The 18,414-nt window shown below is 32.3% G+C and overlaps 1 protein-coding gene across 9 annotated transcripts in view; it reads right to left on the bottom strand.

Moving 5' to 3' along the window:
* Nucleotides 1-18,414, bottom strand: part of LOC118192271 (atrial natriuretic peptide-converting enzyme-like) — a 1,449,396-nt gene that overhangs the window by 199,219 nt on the left and 1,231,763 nt on the right. For all 9 annotated transcript variants that reach the window (XM_085809975.1, XM_085809976.1, XM_085809972.1 and 6 more), the window contains one exon: nucleotides 5,271-5,300. In XM_085809975.1, coding sequence (XP_085666101.1) covers nucleotides 5,271-5,300 — 30 coding nt within the window. The remainder of the gene's footprint in view (nucleotides 1-5,270; nucleotides 5,301-18,414) is intronic.

Here is an 18,414-nt window from a genome sequence, read left to right on the forward strand (position 1 = left end):
GTTTCCGAAGAAGGTTAGAAGAAACATTGAACCTGATAAAATTAGCTCTCAAAAGTTTAGCTCCTCGATGTTAATTGAATTTGATATACATAGCTCTTTTTTTTTTATTAAACTTACTTGATTCCTTCTTTCATCCAGAATTCGAAATTTAGGCTTAATCCAAATATAATCGCACACTTTTTATGATTTATTTTAAAAATTTGTATTTTAAAATATTTTTTATACATATTCCGAGAACTAAAATTTTTATCATCATCTTAAAGTAAATGTATTTCTAGACACACCTAGAAAAATTTAAGTTTTCTATTCAAAACTTTCTAAGACATACATGAATTTACATATTGGCGCGTTTTGAAATTTGGCAGTTTTATTGGAGTGATAATAACGCCAAATGTGGTTTAAGCACTTTGTTAAAATTGTTTGAAAGTATGAACGATGACCTTTTTTCCTCTTGTCTGCAATGAAAAAAAAATAGGTTGCTATGAATTAAGTTCGCTAAGTAAATTATTCTTGGCGCAAACCGAAAAAAATGGGCCAAGATAAATTTTTAAATGTCTCCGTAAATTTCGCACCAAATTGTACGAAATTTAATATTTAGGCATAATGAGTCGTAGAATCGAAATATGGAAAAAACTTTCCATGTCATTTCAGAAAAAGTCCGATTTTGTGATAAAATACCTATGTTAGAATAATGCTATATATAAATCTAATATACATCCTAAGTCGCGCTTTCGAGACATGAAAACGCAGTTTGAATTTCGTCAATCGGCCCAGTAGAACGGGAGATACAGAACTGCCCTTCCCCTCCGTAGTGTATGTAGCTTATAGAGAATGACGGAGAAATCACAAGATAATTATTGTATTAATGCAGAAGATTTAATTAATTAATCCTAAAATAAAAGAATAATATAAGACTGATTTAACGAAGCTCTTTATTAACTGAATTAATTTTACCAATTACCTGACATTTAATTATTAAAAATTAAATGACCGCCATTCCTTGAAATTTCATTATTAAAAAATTAAAGAAGTATTCAAAATATTTTATCTTGGGATTAATTGTTGCTGCAACTGCTCAAAATCAAAACTTCATGAGAATTTGTTTTCCTTATATGTGTTAATGCATGCATTACATCCACTTTTAATTCACAACAATTTTAAGTACTTATTTGAAAATGCGGGTATAACAATACTTTTGTATATAAATGTGTATTAAAACACTTATTAACTTTCAGAAATTTGTATATTTAAGGTTAGTTGGTTAGTTATTTAGTTATGGTAAATATACGAAGGCTGTTTAGGAAGTCTGTTTATGACACTGACTGAGATAAGTGTGGAGATGATGCTTACAAGTGTATGCTCGTTTAATAATTTTTTTGCACTTGCATTTTTCATTTTCGATTGTCTTGCAAATTTCCATAGCGTCTTTTCTTTAACGAAATCTTAGAATTGTTATTGATTTGAATGCAATAAATAGATTGCTTGAAAGTTATGGATTGAAATTAAAGAATCTCAGCTCAAAAGGTTTTATGAATCTATTTATTACGATTAAGCTAACAGCATTGTTAATCAAGGATTATTCTCTCAAACAATAATTTAGCTTTCATACCTCCAACTGGCTTTGCTTTTGATTGTCATTTCTGTGTTTATTTCAAAATATTTAAGTTCAAATTTCATTAGTCTTAATGGAGAAATACATCTATTTGTTACAAAAATTAATGTTCTTAGTAAGTTAAAGTCATATTCAAAGGTCTTATTAAAACCTAATTCATTGACTAGCGCAGTAATCAAGCAAAATTCTTCAATCATAGCTTTTATTATTGTAATAATCTTCATTTGCGTTCTTTAGCGTTTTGGAAACACTTTCGATAGCTTTTCATTAGCCCGTTTTATAAGCAATATTCAGTAAACCATTTTTTTAAATGCTATTGCGATATTACCGATAATATTTCTGACGGAATGCTTTGAAGCCCTTGTAATAATATTCTGTTTATAAATTTCTCAAGTGTTCTGGACGATTTCTTCGTATTAATTTTACGGTCACGATATTTTTTCCCACGTTCGTCTTTAATGAATCCTCTGACTGAGTATGAGAGTAAGCACCTTATCTAGAAAGCTAATGCAGGATTAAGGGGGGTATCTTTTCAGGCGTTAAATGTCAGTCCCTCCACATATCTGATAATTACTTTTCGTATCATGAAAGCATCAAAATACAAAATCTCACTAAATGTTTTTGCAATCGAATATTTTTGAGATCACGGGACTGAATTAAATACACAAATAGTGTTTATTAATATCCACTCGCAGATTTCTGAAATGGGTCCTCACCTTGCCAAAACTATTGGAGAATCCTCGTCTTAAAACACAGAATGATTTATACTTTCTTAAAATTGTTTATTAATTTGAAGGCCCCTTACAACGCGAGGCTCCTCGAGATTGCGACTGGCGCGACGCTATAAATATGCCTCTAACATCATAAGTGGAATATTGCTCACTAATACCCTAACTAATAATACACTTTTATTCCGAAAGTTTCTGCACCGTTATAGTTACGTCGTTGTCTACCAGAATACCACGCACAGATTTGATTCAGAAAGTACGGTTTTTAATTGAGAAGGTAAGAAATACTCCAGAGAAAATTCGCACTGCATTGTGGACTACAGTACTCAATAGGTAAAAAATGTATTTATAGGCTGAACCATGCATGATACAACACACGTCCTTCGTGAAGGACTTCGTATGGAAACTTGGTTCATATTCAAAACCACTAAAAGCAACTACGCAGCCAACTCATTCGCCTGGGATCGAGCCCGTGTCGAACTCCCAGCATCCTGTGGTTTTAATCATTCGAACACTGCTAATGATTAGCATTACATTTAATTAGATTTTAATTAATAAAGGTTACAAAATATTTTTTAATGCAAACCCTAGGTTAGAACTATTAATATTTACTCCCATATTAGGGCCGTTTGATGAATATAACTAACTAGAAAGACTGAAAACGCGTTTGAAGAAAAGTTAGATAGTAGCGGATTCTTCAAAATAACGATTTTGATGCATTGATATCTAGTAGTTAAACAGAAATCAGAAAATCATGGTCTACAAAAGCAACATATGAGGATTTTGTTGAAATTTAATGATAACATTATACTTAAGTTAATGTGATGATTTTATATCTGTGTGATGACTTTATAAATGTATAAGGTATTTCTCCCGCCTTCGTGGTGTAGTGGTTCTGCACGCTGGGCCGGTATTTCCAGAGGCCCGTGTTTCGATTCCCGGCGAAAGCGTTTGCTCATTTTTCATCTTGCCTGCTCCCCCCAAAAAACTAATGTCTCTACAGTGGCGCCTGAACTAAAAGGGTGTTGCATGATGATTCTCCTCACCCAGGATTTGGCGACTGGGTCCCCTAAAAAATCCTCAGTCGCCTTTTTAAAGGGGGAGTATATAAGGTATTTCTCCCGCCTTCCTAGCGTGCCTTCGTGGTGTAGTGGTTCTGCACGCTGAGCCGGTATTTCGAAAGGTCCGTGGTTCGATTCCCAGCGAAGGGGATTGCTCAGTTTTCATCTTGGCTGCTTCCAAAAAATACCTAATGTCTCTACAAATGTATAATGATTTTCTGTTTAAGAAAGCATTTCATGTGCAGAAGTACTTTGTACAAATATTTTTTTTTTATCAAAAATCATTACATAGAGGAAAAAGCATAAAACGAAAACTTGAGAACGCAGTGAGAAAAATAACTTTCATGAAACTTTAGAGCTCAATCCTTACTGCGTTTCGATTCTCTGCTCATACTTGGAACTAGAAATAATGATCCATCTAGAAATATCACTTGCTCTCCGTTTATATTAATAAAGCAATCGAGAACATTTTTCGTATAATATGCCGACTCAGCATGAGTCCAAATTTGGAGAAGACTCTACCAAATTCCGACGAGCGGTCAGGACTTTTTCTTAATTTATGTACAGTGAATTTGACAGGTTTAATAAGTTCTAGATATTTACGGATACAATTTTAAAAGTTTATAGAACGTGCGTTTAGTATGAAATCTTTATCTTCTTGCAAATATTTATTAAGAATATATCTGCGAATTTTTCATACAGAAATATTGAGCAATTTTAGCTCATTAAAGCGTAATGGATATTTTAATAAACAGTCATTTTGTAGTCAAAGGCCTTTGTAAAAATTTACAGTTTTATACTTGAGTTTGGTTTTCCATAACATTTTCTATTTTATTTTAAGAAAATATGTAAATGAAACTATAATAATAGGATCAAAACTTAAGGAAATAAATATTATGTTTACATTTTTGAAACGCCTAACAGAAATAATTCTAAGATATTAAATTAGTTAAGAACACTTAAAAACATCGAATAAAAAGCCGTATTCTGAGAGTAAATTGGCGCATAAGATTATAAGAGAGGGCTATAAGAAGTAGTAAAGAAGTTTTACATCACTTCATGCCATGAAAAAGCGAAGAAAGGTATTATTACTACTTACTTTTTTCCCTTTATATTTGTTCTTTAATGTAACTTTCATACTTGTTTTCGATGTTATGCAAATATTTCCTTATAAATTGTTTTAATATTATTAAAATTTTATGCGTGTTATTTATGAAAAAATTAATAAGCAATTATAAATGTAAAGCAAGAAGAAATAATATCATTAATACTATATTAATTGAAGATTATTTGCTAAGTTTTCAGGCTTTGGATAGATAATTCTTTATTCCATAATGTAGGATATCAATAAAAGCACAGTGAATATCTACTGTACAAATTTATCATTGTTAAGGCATATTTATATGGTCTCTCTCTATATACGTATATTAAAGGACAGAGATAAAAATGTAAGTACTATATAAAGCTAAGAAAATGCAACATCATGATGAACTATTGTGAATAAGGTCCCTTTTCCCAAATGCATGATTTTCGTACAGATACGTCATCTAAACTTTAAAAATACATTTATAACTAAAAAGGTATCTTAAATACTTTCACTCTAACTAATTTTAGTTAATTTTAGCTAATTTATTATCATACAGTATTCTACAGGATTAAGATTTAAAATTAAAAAAAATTTTCAGATTAAAGTGTAATAGTAATTCAGATTTGGTAGTGATAAGAATTAATTTTTTTTTTAAGCTGAGCATTCAGAAGTTTTAGTGCTCTGGCATTAAATTCCTGATTTATTAAGCTCGAAACCTGGAGTAATATAAAATAATTGGTATATAGGTATTAAGTAATATATGGGTAACGTAATAAACTTACCATTACGTTTTCCTAAATCCAAGAACTGGACTGAAAGACAAAAAGATATGAGTTAAAATTTTCATGCGAATTTTTCAGCATTTTCAAAATAAATAATAAACAATTTAAAATAAACATTTTTTGAAATTCATCCATATTTTTAAACTCATATCATATTTTTAAACTTCATATTTTTAAAAGAAATATTTACAAATAGTTATATAAAATATATATAAAACAATAAAATAATATAAAAAATGTAATATAAAACAAACACACTTGGTTTAGTTTAACTAAGATTTTCATGATCACGCTATTATTCTATAAGGTATTTCTCCCACCTTCTTGTCATGCCTTCGGGGTGTGGTGATCTGCACGCTGGGCGCGTATTCCAGAGGTCCGCGGTTCGATTCAAGGCGAAGGCGTGAAGGCGTTGCATATTTTTCATCTTTCCTGCTTTCAAAGAATACCTAATGTCTCTACAATTGAATGAAAATATATATTCCATTTTTGCATAAAACGTATTTCAATTTGTGTCCCGTACATTATACATTTTGAATAAAGTAAGAACAATATGGCTGTGCTTTTAAATCTACTACGCGAGAACTTAGCGAACGACTATCTTGAATGCATTAAGTAATGAAATAAATAAAGTCAGCTAAAACTTTCAAATAATTGCAACAAGATGTTTTAGTATTATTTACACAATTCTTTGAGATAACAGAAGGTTGGGCAAAATTTCCTGGCTTCAAAAGCTTGTTAATTGCAGTATTCTCTCCCTCTTTTTTAAAGCCGTAAAATTCATATCCCAGTTTCTAAAATAAAGGTAAGCTGATTGCCATTGCTTATGTGAAATGAATACAAACTTGATAAAATAACAAAACCTACTCGTAATAATCCTCTGCCATTTTTGTCTCAAAGAAAAACTCAAAGAGAAAATTTCTATTATAAAAAAGTTAAAAGAAAACCATAATTTTATATCACCTTACGGAGTATCTTAAAGAAATAACAACTCTGTACAACTAATGCTTAGCGTAGAGAAAGTTTGGAAGTCTGATCACTTTTATGTAAGAAATTTTTAAATATTCTTTAATGCGTTTCATGTTATGTATTAAAAACTGTGCGTATGGTAATTCTTTTAAGTTTCCGAATTCCTCTAATTTCATTCAAAATCCAGGATTTTAATTGCAAACTTTTAATCAGATTAAGTTTCAAATATTTGAAAAGTACATTTTTAACTGATTTATTTATTATCACTGGCAAATATATTTTTAGCATGTTTTGAATAAAACATTAGTGTCAGATTTCTGTAATTTCATTTAGTCCAATATTACATAATAAACTAGAATTATAAATTCATTCTACTGCAGACTTGAGAAAGAAATTTTTACTTGCAGTCTAATGAATAAATAAAAATATATTTGAGAAATATTCGTGATCGTCTAGAAGGTACAAAATTTTGAAATGCATTTCAGTGTTCTGGACATGCTAGAAGCTCTTTACGAATACATTCGTACAGAATGTAGTTTTAAATTTACGAGAGTTAGAAAGCATATAAAAATTATGTTACCGGTTTTGATTTTTTAATCCGAGGAAAATAAAATACGGAAGACAAAAAACAGGTAAGGATGCAATTTATTTCTTCAGTATTATATCTAAATTCGAATACATTTTCTAGGCTTTACTATAGAAAGGAAAGAAAAAGGAAAAAGTAAATAATTAAATAGAAATAAAAATTTTTTAAATGAAATGAAACATGTAATTGCTTTGAAAAGAAAAAAACGTATTTTGGGAAATATCCTTTTGAGATATAAAGTGGAGATAAATATCTCTCTATTTTGATTCCCTCCTTCAATATTGAAGTAATGCGAGTTGAATGAAATTGATTCCGCATATATATTTTAAGTTTACTCTTCAAAACTGAACATATTTTCTGTTTAAAAAATAAATCAAATCTTCGAGGCATTGCATTTTATACTGATGTTTCTATAAAATTCCTTTTTAAAATTTAGAAATGTTTTTTTGAGTAGTTGTAACCTTTAATTATGTGTTCCTGCTTCTTCAGGAAGCTCTCTGGAGCTTAAGTTCAACGAAATGGAAGAAAAAAAAATTCAACCAATATAAAATTCGAAATAACGAGGCCTCCTACAAACAGCGCTTGAAAAATATCTATTAGTCTATGTAGACATATATATCAATATATATAACAACGCATAATGAAGTTTATTATATACATTAATGATGCTAACAAATATTCTATCATTCGTATAAAGCTAATTTAAAGCAAGTTTAAATTTAAATTAAAAATTATGAAAATTTAATTGTATACAAATAAAAGAGGAATTATTACTACGAACTAATTTGCAATATCATTCAAATTCAGAAAGCATATGTAAATTAAGTGAAAGCATCTAAAAACCATGAAAAAATACTTAATAATCCAAAAAATTTCAAAGAAATTTTAAGACTAAATTAATTTGCATAAAGTGAATAGTTGTTAAGCAGCAGAAGACAGATCTTTTCAAGGTGAAGCTGCCTCCAAACCTAACTCTTCAATTACTCATTTCATGTTTCGTCATCCATATAGGCATCTGTATAGTAATATTCAAAACCAAAAGTAAAAACAAAACTGTGAATTGCTTAAAAAAGGAATTTTAACTATTAAAGTGTAGAGACATTAGGTATTTTTGGAAGCAGACGTATAGGGCAGATTGGTCTATATGCTCGTAGACCTGTCAGATGCGTTCCACTTGCTGCAACTCACTGTCGCCTGCGGTTAGCCTGGAGTAGAGAGCATGCATTGTGGACACCGCAACAGTGGGCTTGTGTGATGTTTTCTGACGAGTCCAGGTTTAGCTTGCAGTCTGATTCTCGCCGGACTTTCATATGGAGAGCTCCAGGTACCTGTTACCACCAAGAAAACATCATTGAACGACACCGTTACGGTGGTGCAGGAGTGCTCGTTTGGGGTGGAATTATTCTGGGTTCCAGAACCGACCTGCATGTTCAAATTGGAACCATGACAAGCCAAATCTATCGGGACGTCATTCTGGAACAACATGTACATTTGTTTCGGGGCGCCATGGACGCACAATTTGTTTTTATGGATGACAACGCCCGTCCTCACCGTGCAAACATCGTAAGCGAATGCCTTCAATCGGAGGATATCACCTATATAGACTGGCCAGCATTCTCGCCGGACTTGAATCCAGTAGAGCACGTGTAGGACATGCCTGGCCGACGAGTTCCAGCCCGTCAACCTCCTCCTACATGTCTACCGGAACTTCGGAGAGCATTGCTTTTTGAGTGGTGCAATATCCCCCAAGATCAGATCGATAATTTGATACTCAGCATGCCTCAGCGTTGTACGGACTGTATTGCATCGTCTGGGAGACATACAATGTATTAACAACCATACCAACCATGTAATATTGGTTTTTTGTAAATAGTTTTTTTTTGTAATTTACTCCAGGGAGAAAAAATCGCTAATTTTTTTTAATAATATCAAACATATAGCATCTGTTTTTGCTTTTTACCTTTTGTTTAATAAATAAGATTTACAAATAAGTCAAATTTGTTTTGCTTCTAACTCTTTCTTTGCCTGATTTTGTATTATCCTTAATTTATGGACATGAGTGTATTTCTCTTTCCTGCTGCGGGATTGTAGAAGAGGACTAAGCTTTATGCTTCGAAAGTTTTGGGAAAATTATTTTCATATCGTCACCAGCTTCAAAATATTCGATATAGCCTAGGATGGGTCAGTATTCCCTGAATTTACGTGTGCAAGGTGAAGTTGGATAGTGCAGAGGCTCCTGAATGGGGTCATTAAGGATACCCGCAACTCTGCTTGGAGAAAAATGTGACTTAGTTGCGTTGGGATGAAAGAAAGCAAGCAAAAAGCTAGCAGTTCTGAAACATTGTGATATAAAACATCATAATAAAAAAAATAAAACACTTATAAACCATCGCAGATACCTGTTTTCGGACTTTAAAAGTTTTAAATGCATGTTCACAATACTAAGCCATTTTAATAAAAGAGACTAATTAAATAATGATCTTTAATAGTTAATTATGTAAGTTTAAAATACTGTTATGTGTTTTAAATTAGTATCAATTTTCCATTCATTTCATGTTTTTGTATGCTTAAGCTTCCTTTTTCCTTTTTCAGCAAAAATTTACTAGTCGATTCAAAATTATGAAATTTAGAGATAAAAATATTCCTCATTCTAGCCTGCGTTCACAAATCATTACGTGAACATGCATTTAAACTTTTTAAAAATCTGAAAATATATGTCTGCAATGTTATCATCATGCTATGATTTGTAGTGTTTTAATTTTACCACGATATTTTTTAAGACAATGTTTTAGTACTACGAAGGTTTTGAACCGTTTTATTTTCTAAGACGATACTTTAATCACGATGTTTTAGAAACTGCAATATTTTCTCCTTACTTTGTACGACGATATTTTCCCTTGTGTTTTCGTCTTCTATATTTTCGCCCTGTAACCAACCAATGTACCACTGTACAACCAATGTATTACTTTTCCTTCCAGCATCAGAAATGTTGCTTTCAAATATAGCACTAAGTGAATACAAAAACGATGCATTACAAAGAAATTGTCTTTTAATTTCTTAAAGGAATCATATGAAATGATATAAAACGTAGCACAAAATTAAACTAGGATAAAGCCGAATGTTGCTTATCTTAAATAAAAATGTAGATCACTTTTCTAAAACAAATTACAATTTTCCGTAACGTATATTTCTGGATTTCGTAAACAGCAAGAGGGAATTTCTTGTAGGGATGATTAGATGATATCAAAATCACGAGAGGGAAAAACTACTTCACATGAAAGCAGGACATGTAAGGCTTCTACAAAGGAAGCTTGGGGATAGTAAAGGGTTAATTTTCTACGTATCTTAAGAAAAAGAAAATAAAAATTTCGGCTCTATTCGGAAAACGTTCGACTTATCGAATATTTTTGATTTTCGATTTAAAGAAATATGACATGAATTATATTTCATGTCATATTTCTTTAAATTCTCGACATATTTAAAGAAATATGTCGAGAAAAATTAACCTTAACTTTTAATACATTTCGCTAACGATATGGAGCATTCAGTACGTAAAATCCAAAATTTTGAATAATTAAAATACGAATAACTGAAACACTATTATACTCAGTGGGTCTCCAGAAGTTTAGGATTAATTTCATACGAAATCGAATTTAAAAAAAACAACATTCTTGCTTTTTCGCCCCCAACGTACAATTCTTTTAAGTCCATACTACGCTTGGTACTTTCATACAGCTGCTTGTTTCCTTCGCAGAATATAATTTTCAGAATACTGTTTAAATAACTGATTTACGATTACGATTTTCTGAATCACTTAAATGCGCTTAAAATAATAACTTCTGAGCTGAAACTTCATTTTAGAGAAGAGGATTGCTTGATGCATTTAGCGTACTGTTGGTGCAGCAGAAACCAGCTGCTCGACTGAGCGTTTTCAAGCCTAATTGACTGAGTTTCTCCTCAGAAGTTTATTCATTACATCTTTATAAAGAGTTCACTCTTTGTGCGGCAGGAAAAATTGCTTCTGAATTATATCCTTTCACTCAAAAAGCCCTTAACATGATCTTTGCTCGAGATATCCGTAACCGAAGTTCCTGTGAACCTTCTCCAACCCAAGCAAATGATTGTCGTGTTTTCTCATACTTACAAGAATACGACCGAATTTAATTTCAAGTCAAATTAAGGATTTATTCCCTGTTTACAACGAAACTTGTATATTGTTTGCTCAGCTTTTGAATCTACGAGAGCACACGTTGATTGGATAAAAGCAGATGATTAACTTCATAGAAAATTCTATCAATAAATAGACGATATTTTAAGAAGAGCAAGCTGAGATGTTATAGTAATTAATGCTGTCAATCACCATTTTGTAGATTTGCTGAAATTTGTTACAAAATCAGTCCTAATCTTTGCATTATCTACTTTCGAAGGCGCATATGGTATATAAAAGTTATTTCGGTAACTAATGCCATGAATAACATGTAAGTAACTAAGGCCATGAATTCCTAAATTTTTAAACATTTATTACGATTTTAGGAAGTTATTCTAGTATCCTCCAATTTAACAATTTTGGGGTAATATTTTCCCACTTTAATTTCTAGTTGCTCAAAATTACTAGTTGCTGATTTTAAAGATATCTAGAGTAATTTAACTCAAAACCTACACGAATGCGAACAATTTAAAAGTATAAAAAATAAAATAATGATGGGTTATAAACACTTTTCAAATTAATTATGTTTCTACGTTACTTTTTTTTTGTTGTTGTTTCCTGTTTGTTGCCTTTTAGAGAAAAGGAGAAATACTAAACAGGACGAGAAAACAAGAAAGCATTTAAAGTATATACGAAACATATTACAAAATTTATCTTTGCTTACCTGAAATTATGCTTTTAATATATTTTCTTATAACAAATATGTTAAAGGTATCAGATTTATAATGAGTACATTTTGCTTGCGGATAGGGCTAAAAGCGTGTTCGTAATATTGAGTATATGTGCTGTACAGATATTAGGTATGTTTTGGAAGCAGGCAAGATGAAAAATTAGCAACGCCTTCGCCGGGAATCGAACGTCGGACCTCTGGAATACCGTCCCAGCATGCAGAACCACTACACCATGAAGGTAAACTAGGAAGGCAGGAGAAATACCTTATATACTCCCCCTTTTAAAGGGCTACTGGGGATTTTTTCAGGGAACCCAATCGCCAAATCCTGGGTGTGGAGAATCCTCATCAAATACCCTTTTAGTTCCGGCGTCACTGTAGAGATATTAGGTATGTTTTGGAAGCAGGCAAGATGAAAAAATGAGCAATCGCCTTCGCCGAGAATCGAACCACGGACCTCTGGAATACCGGACCAGTGTGCAAACCACTACACTACGAAGGCATGCCAAGAAGGTGGGAGAAATACCTTATAGTACAAGAATTTCATTAAATCAATTTTTACATAGGTTAGATGTCTTCAACAGTGTAGTAATTTGTAAGATATCCTGAATATTTAAATAGTAGATGAAAATATTTCAAACAGTAGATTCCTTGTCTTTTACTAAGCTTTGAGAAGTACAGAATGCAGCTACAAAGTGTTAGTTCCGTACCTAAAGGAGGTATGAAGAAAACATATTTATCATAGTTTAACCTTCTACACTTATTGCTAAAGATGATAGCATCTACTGGAAGATTCATCGAGTTTCTGAATGGCTTCGTAGAAATCAACACTGATAACAGTTCTTGAAATTCTCGTACTTATAAAACTTCTTGAAATGATCTCAGATTGCTGTCTTTAACATGAGATTCAGGTGTAAGGAACATAAGGTAATCTACAGGTACATAATTTGAGCAGTAAAGTGTGTAATTAAGAACAGTTACACATTTCTTTACAACATGTTGCATGGAGGAAGTTGCATTAAATTACAAAAAAAAAAAAAAAAAAAAAAAAAAAAAAAAAAAAAAAAAATGTTTTGCTTTCTTCATTTAGTCATTGAATGAACAATGGTAGGTATCAACGCTTAAAATCAAAGTAAGAACTCCATTCAAATTTTTTTCCATAAGCTAACGTGATTTTTAACAGAAAAAAATTCAAAAATGCTATTAATCACTGCCACTGGTTATCAGGTTAACTGGATTTAACTGAAAAATTTCAATTTTAAAACTTTGTAGATGTTTATTATACAACCAATTACTTTAAAGGCACTTTTAAATGTTCGGAAACCCTCAAGAAGATAGCTTTCTGACAATTAAATTAAGTGTATTCTTTGTCAAAAAAATGAACGGTGTTTAATAATATGGAATCTGTTCTAAATGCAGAATTTATGATAAAATGCAAGAGTAAACATATAATTAAGTAGAAAATTTCAGATGACTGATGCGGTATAATCTAATTAATTTTAGATGCACACGTTTAGCGCACAATAGCATAAAATAAAAACCATTCTGAAAAACAAAAATTTCTATATTTTATATTCATACACTCAGATTGTGGACAAGTGTAATTTGGAACGAATATTCAATTCGAATATTTATCAAATTAATTTCAATATCAAAAATAAAAAAAACTAAAACTTTTATAATAAATTAAGAAAACTTACTTTTCCTGCATCTACGCATATTAAATACATGCAGAATTACACAGATACAACTTAAAATGCAGGAATTTTTAAAGCTGTTCAGAGAATAGGTTTATACAAGTCTAATGCGTTAAAAATTAACATTTTCTGATGTAAGTGCGTAATACCGAAAACGATATATATATATATATGTAATAATAAAATTCCATAGTCAAGAATACACTTAAAATTCTAACTGTATGTTCTTTTCATTTTTAATGGCGACGTTCTCTTATTTGAAAGTACGTGGAATTAAATCCACAGCCCCGTAGTCAAGTTGTTTTTCCCGCCTTTTCTACACGTACAGTTATAGAATGTTCTGGAAGTATTTAAAGCGAACTGGATTGGCTGACGAGGCTGACGTCATTTCTTGGAAGCTCCGCCTTTCCAGAGGCTATAAAAGGACTCGCAAAAGGAATATCGGGGCTTTTTCTTAAATGTCAGGATGCAGTAAACTTCATATAAAAAGTTATTAGTAATTCTTTTTATTTACTCCGGAAATATGATTTTGTAACTCCTATTTCTCCTGATCAATAATAAATGGATCCTGTTTTTTAAACTTATCGTCTGATTATTTAAGCTACGACTAAAGCTGATACATCATATATATATATATATATATATATATATATATATATATATGTATATGTATATGTATATATATTATATATATATATACATATTAAGAACACGAGCCACAAGAGCGAGATTTTACCTGCAAGATGTATTAATTTAAGTAAATTTCTTGGCAACATAATTAACGCAAGACAATGAATAATCTAAGAATTTATAATTTAATAATGTTCTCTTTGTACATACTGATCCTAAAATTCAGAACATTTCTTTTACAATTCAGAGTGAATAAAATGGTAACAGATTAGAAATAATACGCAAGTAACGCTTTAATAACGGATTAATTAGAGCAAAGATTCAATAATTCAAAATAAATTACTTACAGTTATGCTAACGAAAGGTATGGAGGAATGCTTCCAAAGAAGGCATCAAAACTGAATTCAACTTTCGAAACTCACTTTATTCTGTCCCTAATTACGCTCTATAATTAATCTAAGTTCCATAATAAGCCAGCTCTGCAAATATTCTCTAAACTACAATCAATAAGGTGAGAAGCTGATATTCAACAGTGAATCACGCTATTCGCTTCGCTAATGTCTTGATAATTACAGTTCTACCGCTTAAGCTCAGAAACTTTGATGCAGCATCTTACAAAATGAAGTTTTTATTTAAAAATATAAACTTGAACATAAGTTACAGACTTAATTAGAAATGTAAATGGAACACTAATTGCATAAGACTCTCATAATATTATTGGCCTTGCTTCGAAGAATAACCATATATCGGATATTCACTAATTCTTTCAAGTCTTGAGGACAGATCAAAGTGCAATTTATAATTAATAGAAGCAGAAAGTCCAAGCTCAGTACTTAATATCATCAATCAATCTACTTGTGATTTCTTTCTGCAGTACCAAAGAATGCTTTGAACCAATAATGCTGCCAGAGATTCATTTGCGATGTTATGTAATTGATGATTTCTAGAGTAAGGAAGATTTCGCAATTATCATCTTTGTTGCAATTTTGCAGGAGAATATCCATTGTAATAAAATTTCATCATAGAGAGTATCATTAAACAACTATAAATTATTATCTGCAGCTGAAGACAACGAAAATACATGCATTTTATTAGAAACATCTAAATGGCAAATGTTCATTCTGAATAAACTGGATTGTGATAGAGTAGTTTAAACTAATTTTTCATCTAATATATAACTGAACATCTTCGGGTGAGACACTGGTAGAAATGCATAAAGAGTCATATTTTAAAACAGTTAAAACATTTAATAATTTTTATCCTTATTGGGTCCTTTAGTGCAATATTTTAGTTCAAGGTTTTATTTGAATTTATGCTTTTTATTTTTGAGTTTATAATATGTATATACACTATATTCAATACATTATATAGGTCTATATAAAACCTACATGTTATATTGAATTAATATCTACCAAGACTGGTACATTTTCTAAAGCAAAAGCAAATATTTAAAAAAAAAATTAAGTGAAAACTTGGAAAACGAACCTGAAATAAAAGCACAGGTAGACCTTCTACAACGCGTTTTCACTGCAACGCGATTGGAAAAAAGCGGGAAAGTTTCTTACGACGTAGTACGTTCACATCGCGGTTTAAGAAATATGTGGCGGCTTCTCCTAGTCCGAAACAGCGAGCCAGCGGAGAAAGCAGACAGAAACTTACCCATAGAAAAGGAATTCTAGTACTCGCCATGGACTCGCTTTCATTCGCGTTGTTCCCTTGTGACCGAGTGCATCATCTTCACGCGACGGTTGTGACTTGCTTTCTTTCCCAGTATTATAATCTTATGTAGACATTCTGAGCGCAAAAATAGTAATTCTCTGTAAGAGTACAACCCAACCAAGACTTAAATTAAAGCGGGCCAAGTGCTCATAAGTATGTCATATTCATTGTCACGCACACTGTACCTTATGACAATCTAATCTGAGAACACATACAACGCTAAAACGACCTTTTCACCTTGTATGCAAATTATCCATACGCACCAAACTACCTGCGGTTGTTCGCTTCCTCTAATCCGCTGCACATTTAGCGAATTCTTGCCATATCCAGCGTACTTAATCAACAATAGAACCGAATCTCAATTTTTGTATTAAGTTGGTGTCTCCTATAAAGCAATTTCCACCAACGCGGAACGTATCTACCGCGTTGTAGGAGGACTACCTGAAAATTAATACAAATATTAAAAAACAATTAATTAAAAAATAATAGTTGATAATTTCTTAATATTTTTCAAAGAGCAGCTGGAAACATCAACAGAGCCATGTTTTCCAGTTATAGCTGGAAGCATTCCGTGAGGAGTCGTGTTTGAGCCATTCATCTTAGGCCCATCATTATCAGGCCCATTTGTCACTTGGAGCGCATTTAAGAACATAAGTGTCGGTTCCTCTTTCCCACAATGTTGTAAGTGCTCATTGATCATTGCACAATGTTGTAAGCTCCGATACCGAATCAGCGGATGTGACGGTAGCACGATAAATTTACCCACACCCAGGCAAACTGTCGTAAGTTAATTTCAGTTGTCAGATGTTAAAATTTTGACATGTGAGTGGGGAAGTGTTCGAGGAAACAGAGGTGTGTATTCAGAACTTAATATCTTAATATCGATTTTGAAGTCTTACTAATCACTAAAATAAAATATTATGAGATAAAAAGAATTTTCTGCTAAAATTGTGGTTCAGTTTCACAAATAAAATATCGGAGTTAATCTTATTCATTGCTTCGGTACGCTTTGATTAGAATCAGAGCCTTACTCCCGTGGACTGCTGAATTTAGGAAAAGTGTAATCTGAAAATTTAAATGAACGTTTGCTTTGCATAGTACAAGTGATTTAAGCTTTGACAGAAGCTTCTCAGTTTCTACTTTTAGCTCTAGATCACTCGGCTTCAGACAGAGAGGCTAGATCATTGACTTAAGTAAAGGCCTTTTAATATAATTCCACATTAATGGTATGATGAAAGCTAATTCAGACGTTCTAATATTAAAAGTTCTTTACGGTCCCTTCAATTAAATGAGTAGAGTTTTCACCACAGGCAAAAGTAGATATAACTCTTCTAGTGCTAGAACAGTAGGCAATATTTTCCCGATTTTCGTGAAAGTGAAGTAGTGTGCCTTCAAATCAATTTTGACTCTAATTTATGACCCTGAGCTTTAGATAGGATATAGAAGCAATCCCTAGTGACGTTTATCTCATGACGGTTATTTCTCTCTTTTGCTTCGACTTCATTTTTCAGATTATTATGAAAGATGTCTTATAAAAGACGGAATTTTTATTTTCATCCGCAGCGAATAAGAGTGCTGTTTCTAATGCTCGAGATTTTAGGTTGAATTACATTTCAAAATTTAAATTATGCCTTTTCTTTTTACGGCTACATAATGGAGTAATTTTTGACGCCTTTTGATATATTTATTAAATGTTACCAGATCAGTTTAATAAATGTACTTATGAACAATTGTTGTTATCTTGTCCAAAAGTTAGTGTAGAAAGGCCAAAAGTATCTAAAGGGCCAAAGTATCTAAAATAAAGCGTCAAAAGTATCTAAAACAGTCCTAGCGACGTCGACGATCCTCGACAAATATAGCAGCTGGCTCTCCGCGAGGCAAAATAAATTATGAAGAATCTGGCTAGTATGGCAGGACCATCAAAAATGTGCAATGGAGAAAGTTGTGTAGCAGGACAGTAAGGCTCCAATTATAACTTCGCTGACCATCAGGAGATCTTTTCAATCCTTTAAAGCGTTTTCGTTCTCATTTTGTCTATAGTAGATGAAATAATTCGATTGCATTTTAGCTCGGGAATAGAATTTTTCTTAACTTGTTAGGAGATGAATTATCGGATGGCCATTGCATCTGCATCGGCAAGGGTTAAACTGCTGGAAAATTCAGTACCATTTTGGGCTTCCCTGGCAAGTTAGTCGACCAGCTCATTGCCAGAAATGTCGATGTGCGCTGGTAGTGTGTTGGTGTATGTGCAAATGACAAACCCTCGAGGGCTCGAGTGAGGGATGTTTTCGTGGAGACATTTTAACGGAAACTGGCCCGTATACACGTTACGCATGGGGAAAAAAAGGAAACGTCCATGCAGCCGGTCCGTTCGCGGGATTCGAACCTCGGATCGAACTACCAGTGTTCAACGACTTTACCGCTCGGTCGCTGTGGGCCGATGTGCGTTGGAATCCACTGTAGGTTTCAGGCTTTTGCGACAGTTAATTATTATGTTTATGAGCACAACAATGTCCTGGGCAATTCGAGAGTTTCCTCTCTAGATCGCCAGGAGCGCAGATTTAGAATCAGAGAAAATTATAATACCACTGAAATGGAGCGAAAATTATTTTGGAGTGAAAAATATCCAAAGCACCCTTGCTAGCTACCAGTTAGCAGGTATAATT

The sequence above is a fragment of the Stegodyphus dumicola genome, chromosome X2 (genome assembly GCF_044657685.1).
Source record: "Stegodyphus dumicola isolate Sdum_Otavi_A_Nest chromosome X2, ASM4465768v1".
In the NCBI taxonomy this organism is placed as follows: domain Eukaryota; kingdom Metazoa; phylum Arthropoda; class Arachnida; order Araneae; family Eresidae; genus Stegodyphus; species Stegodyphus dumicola.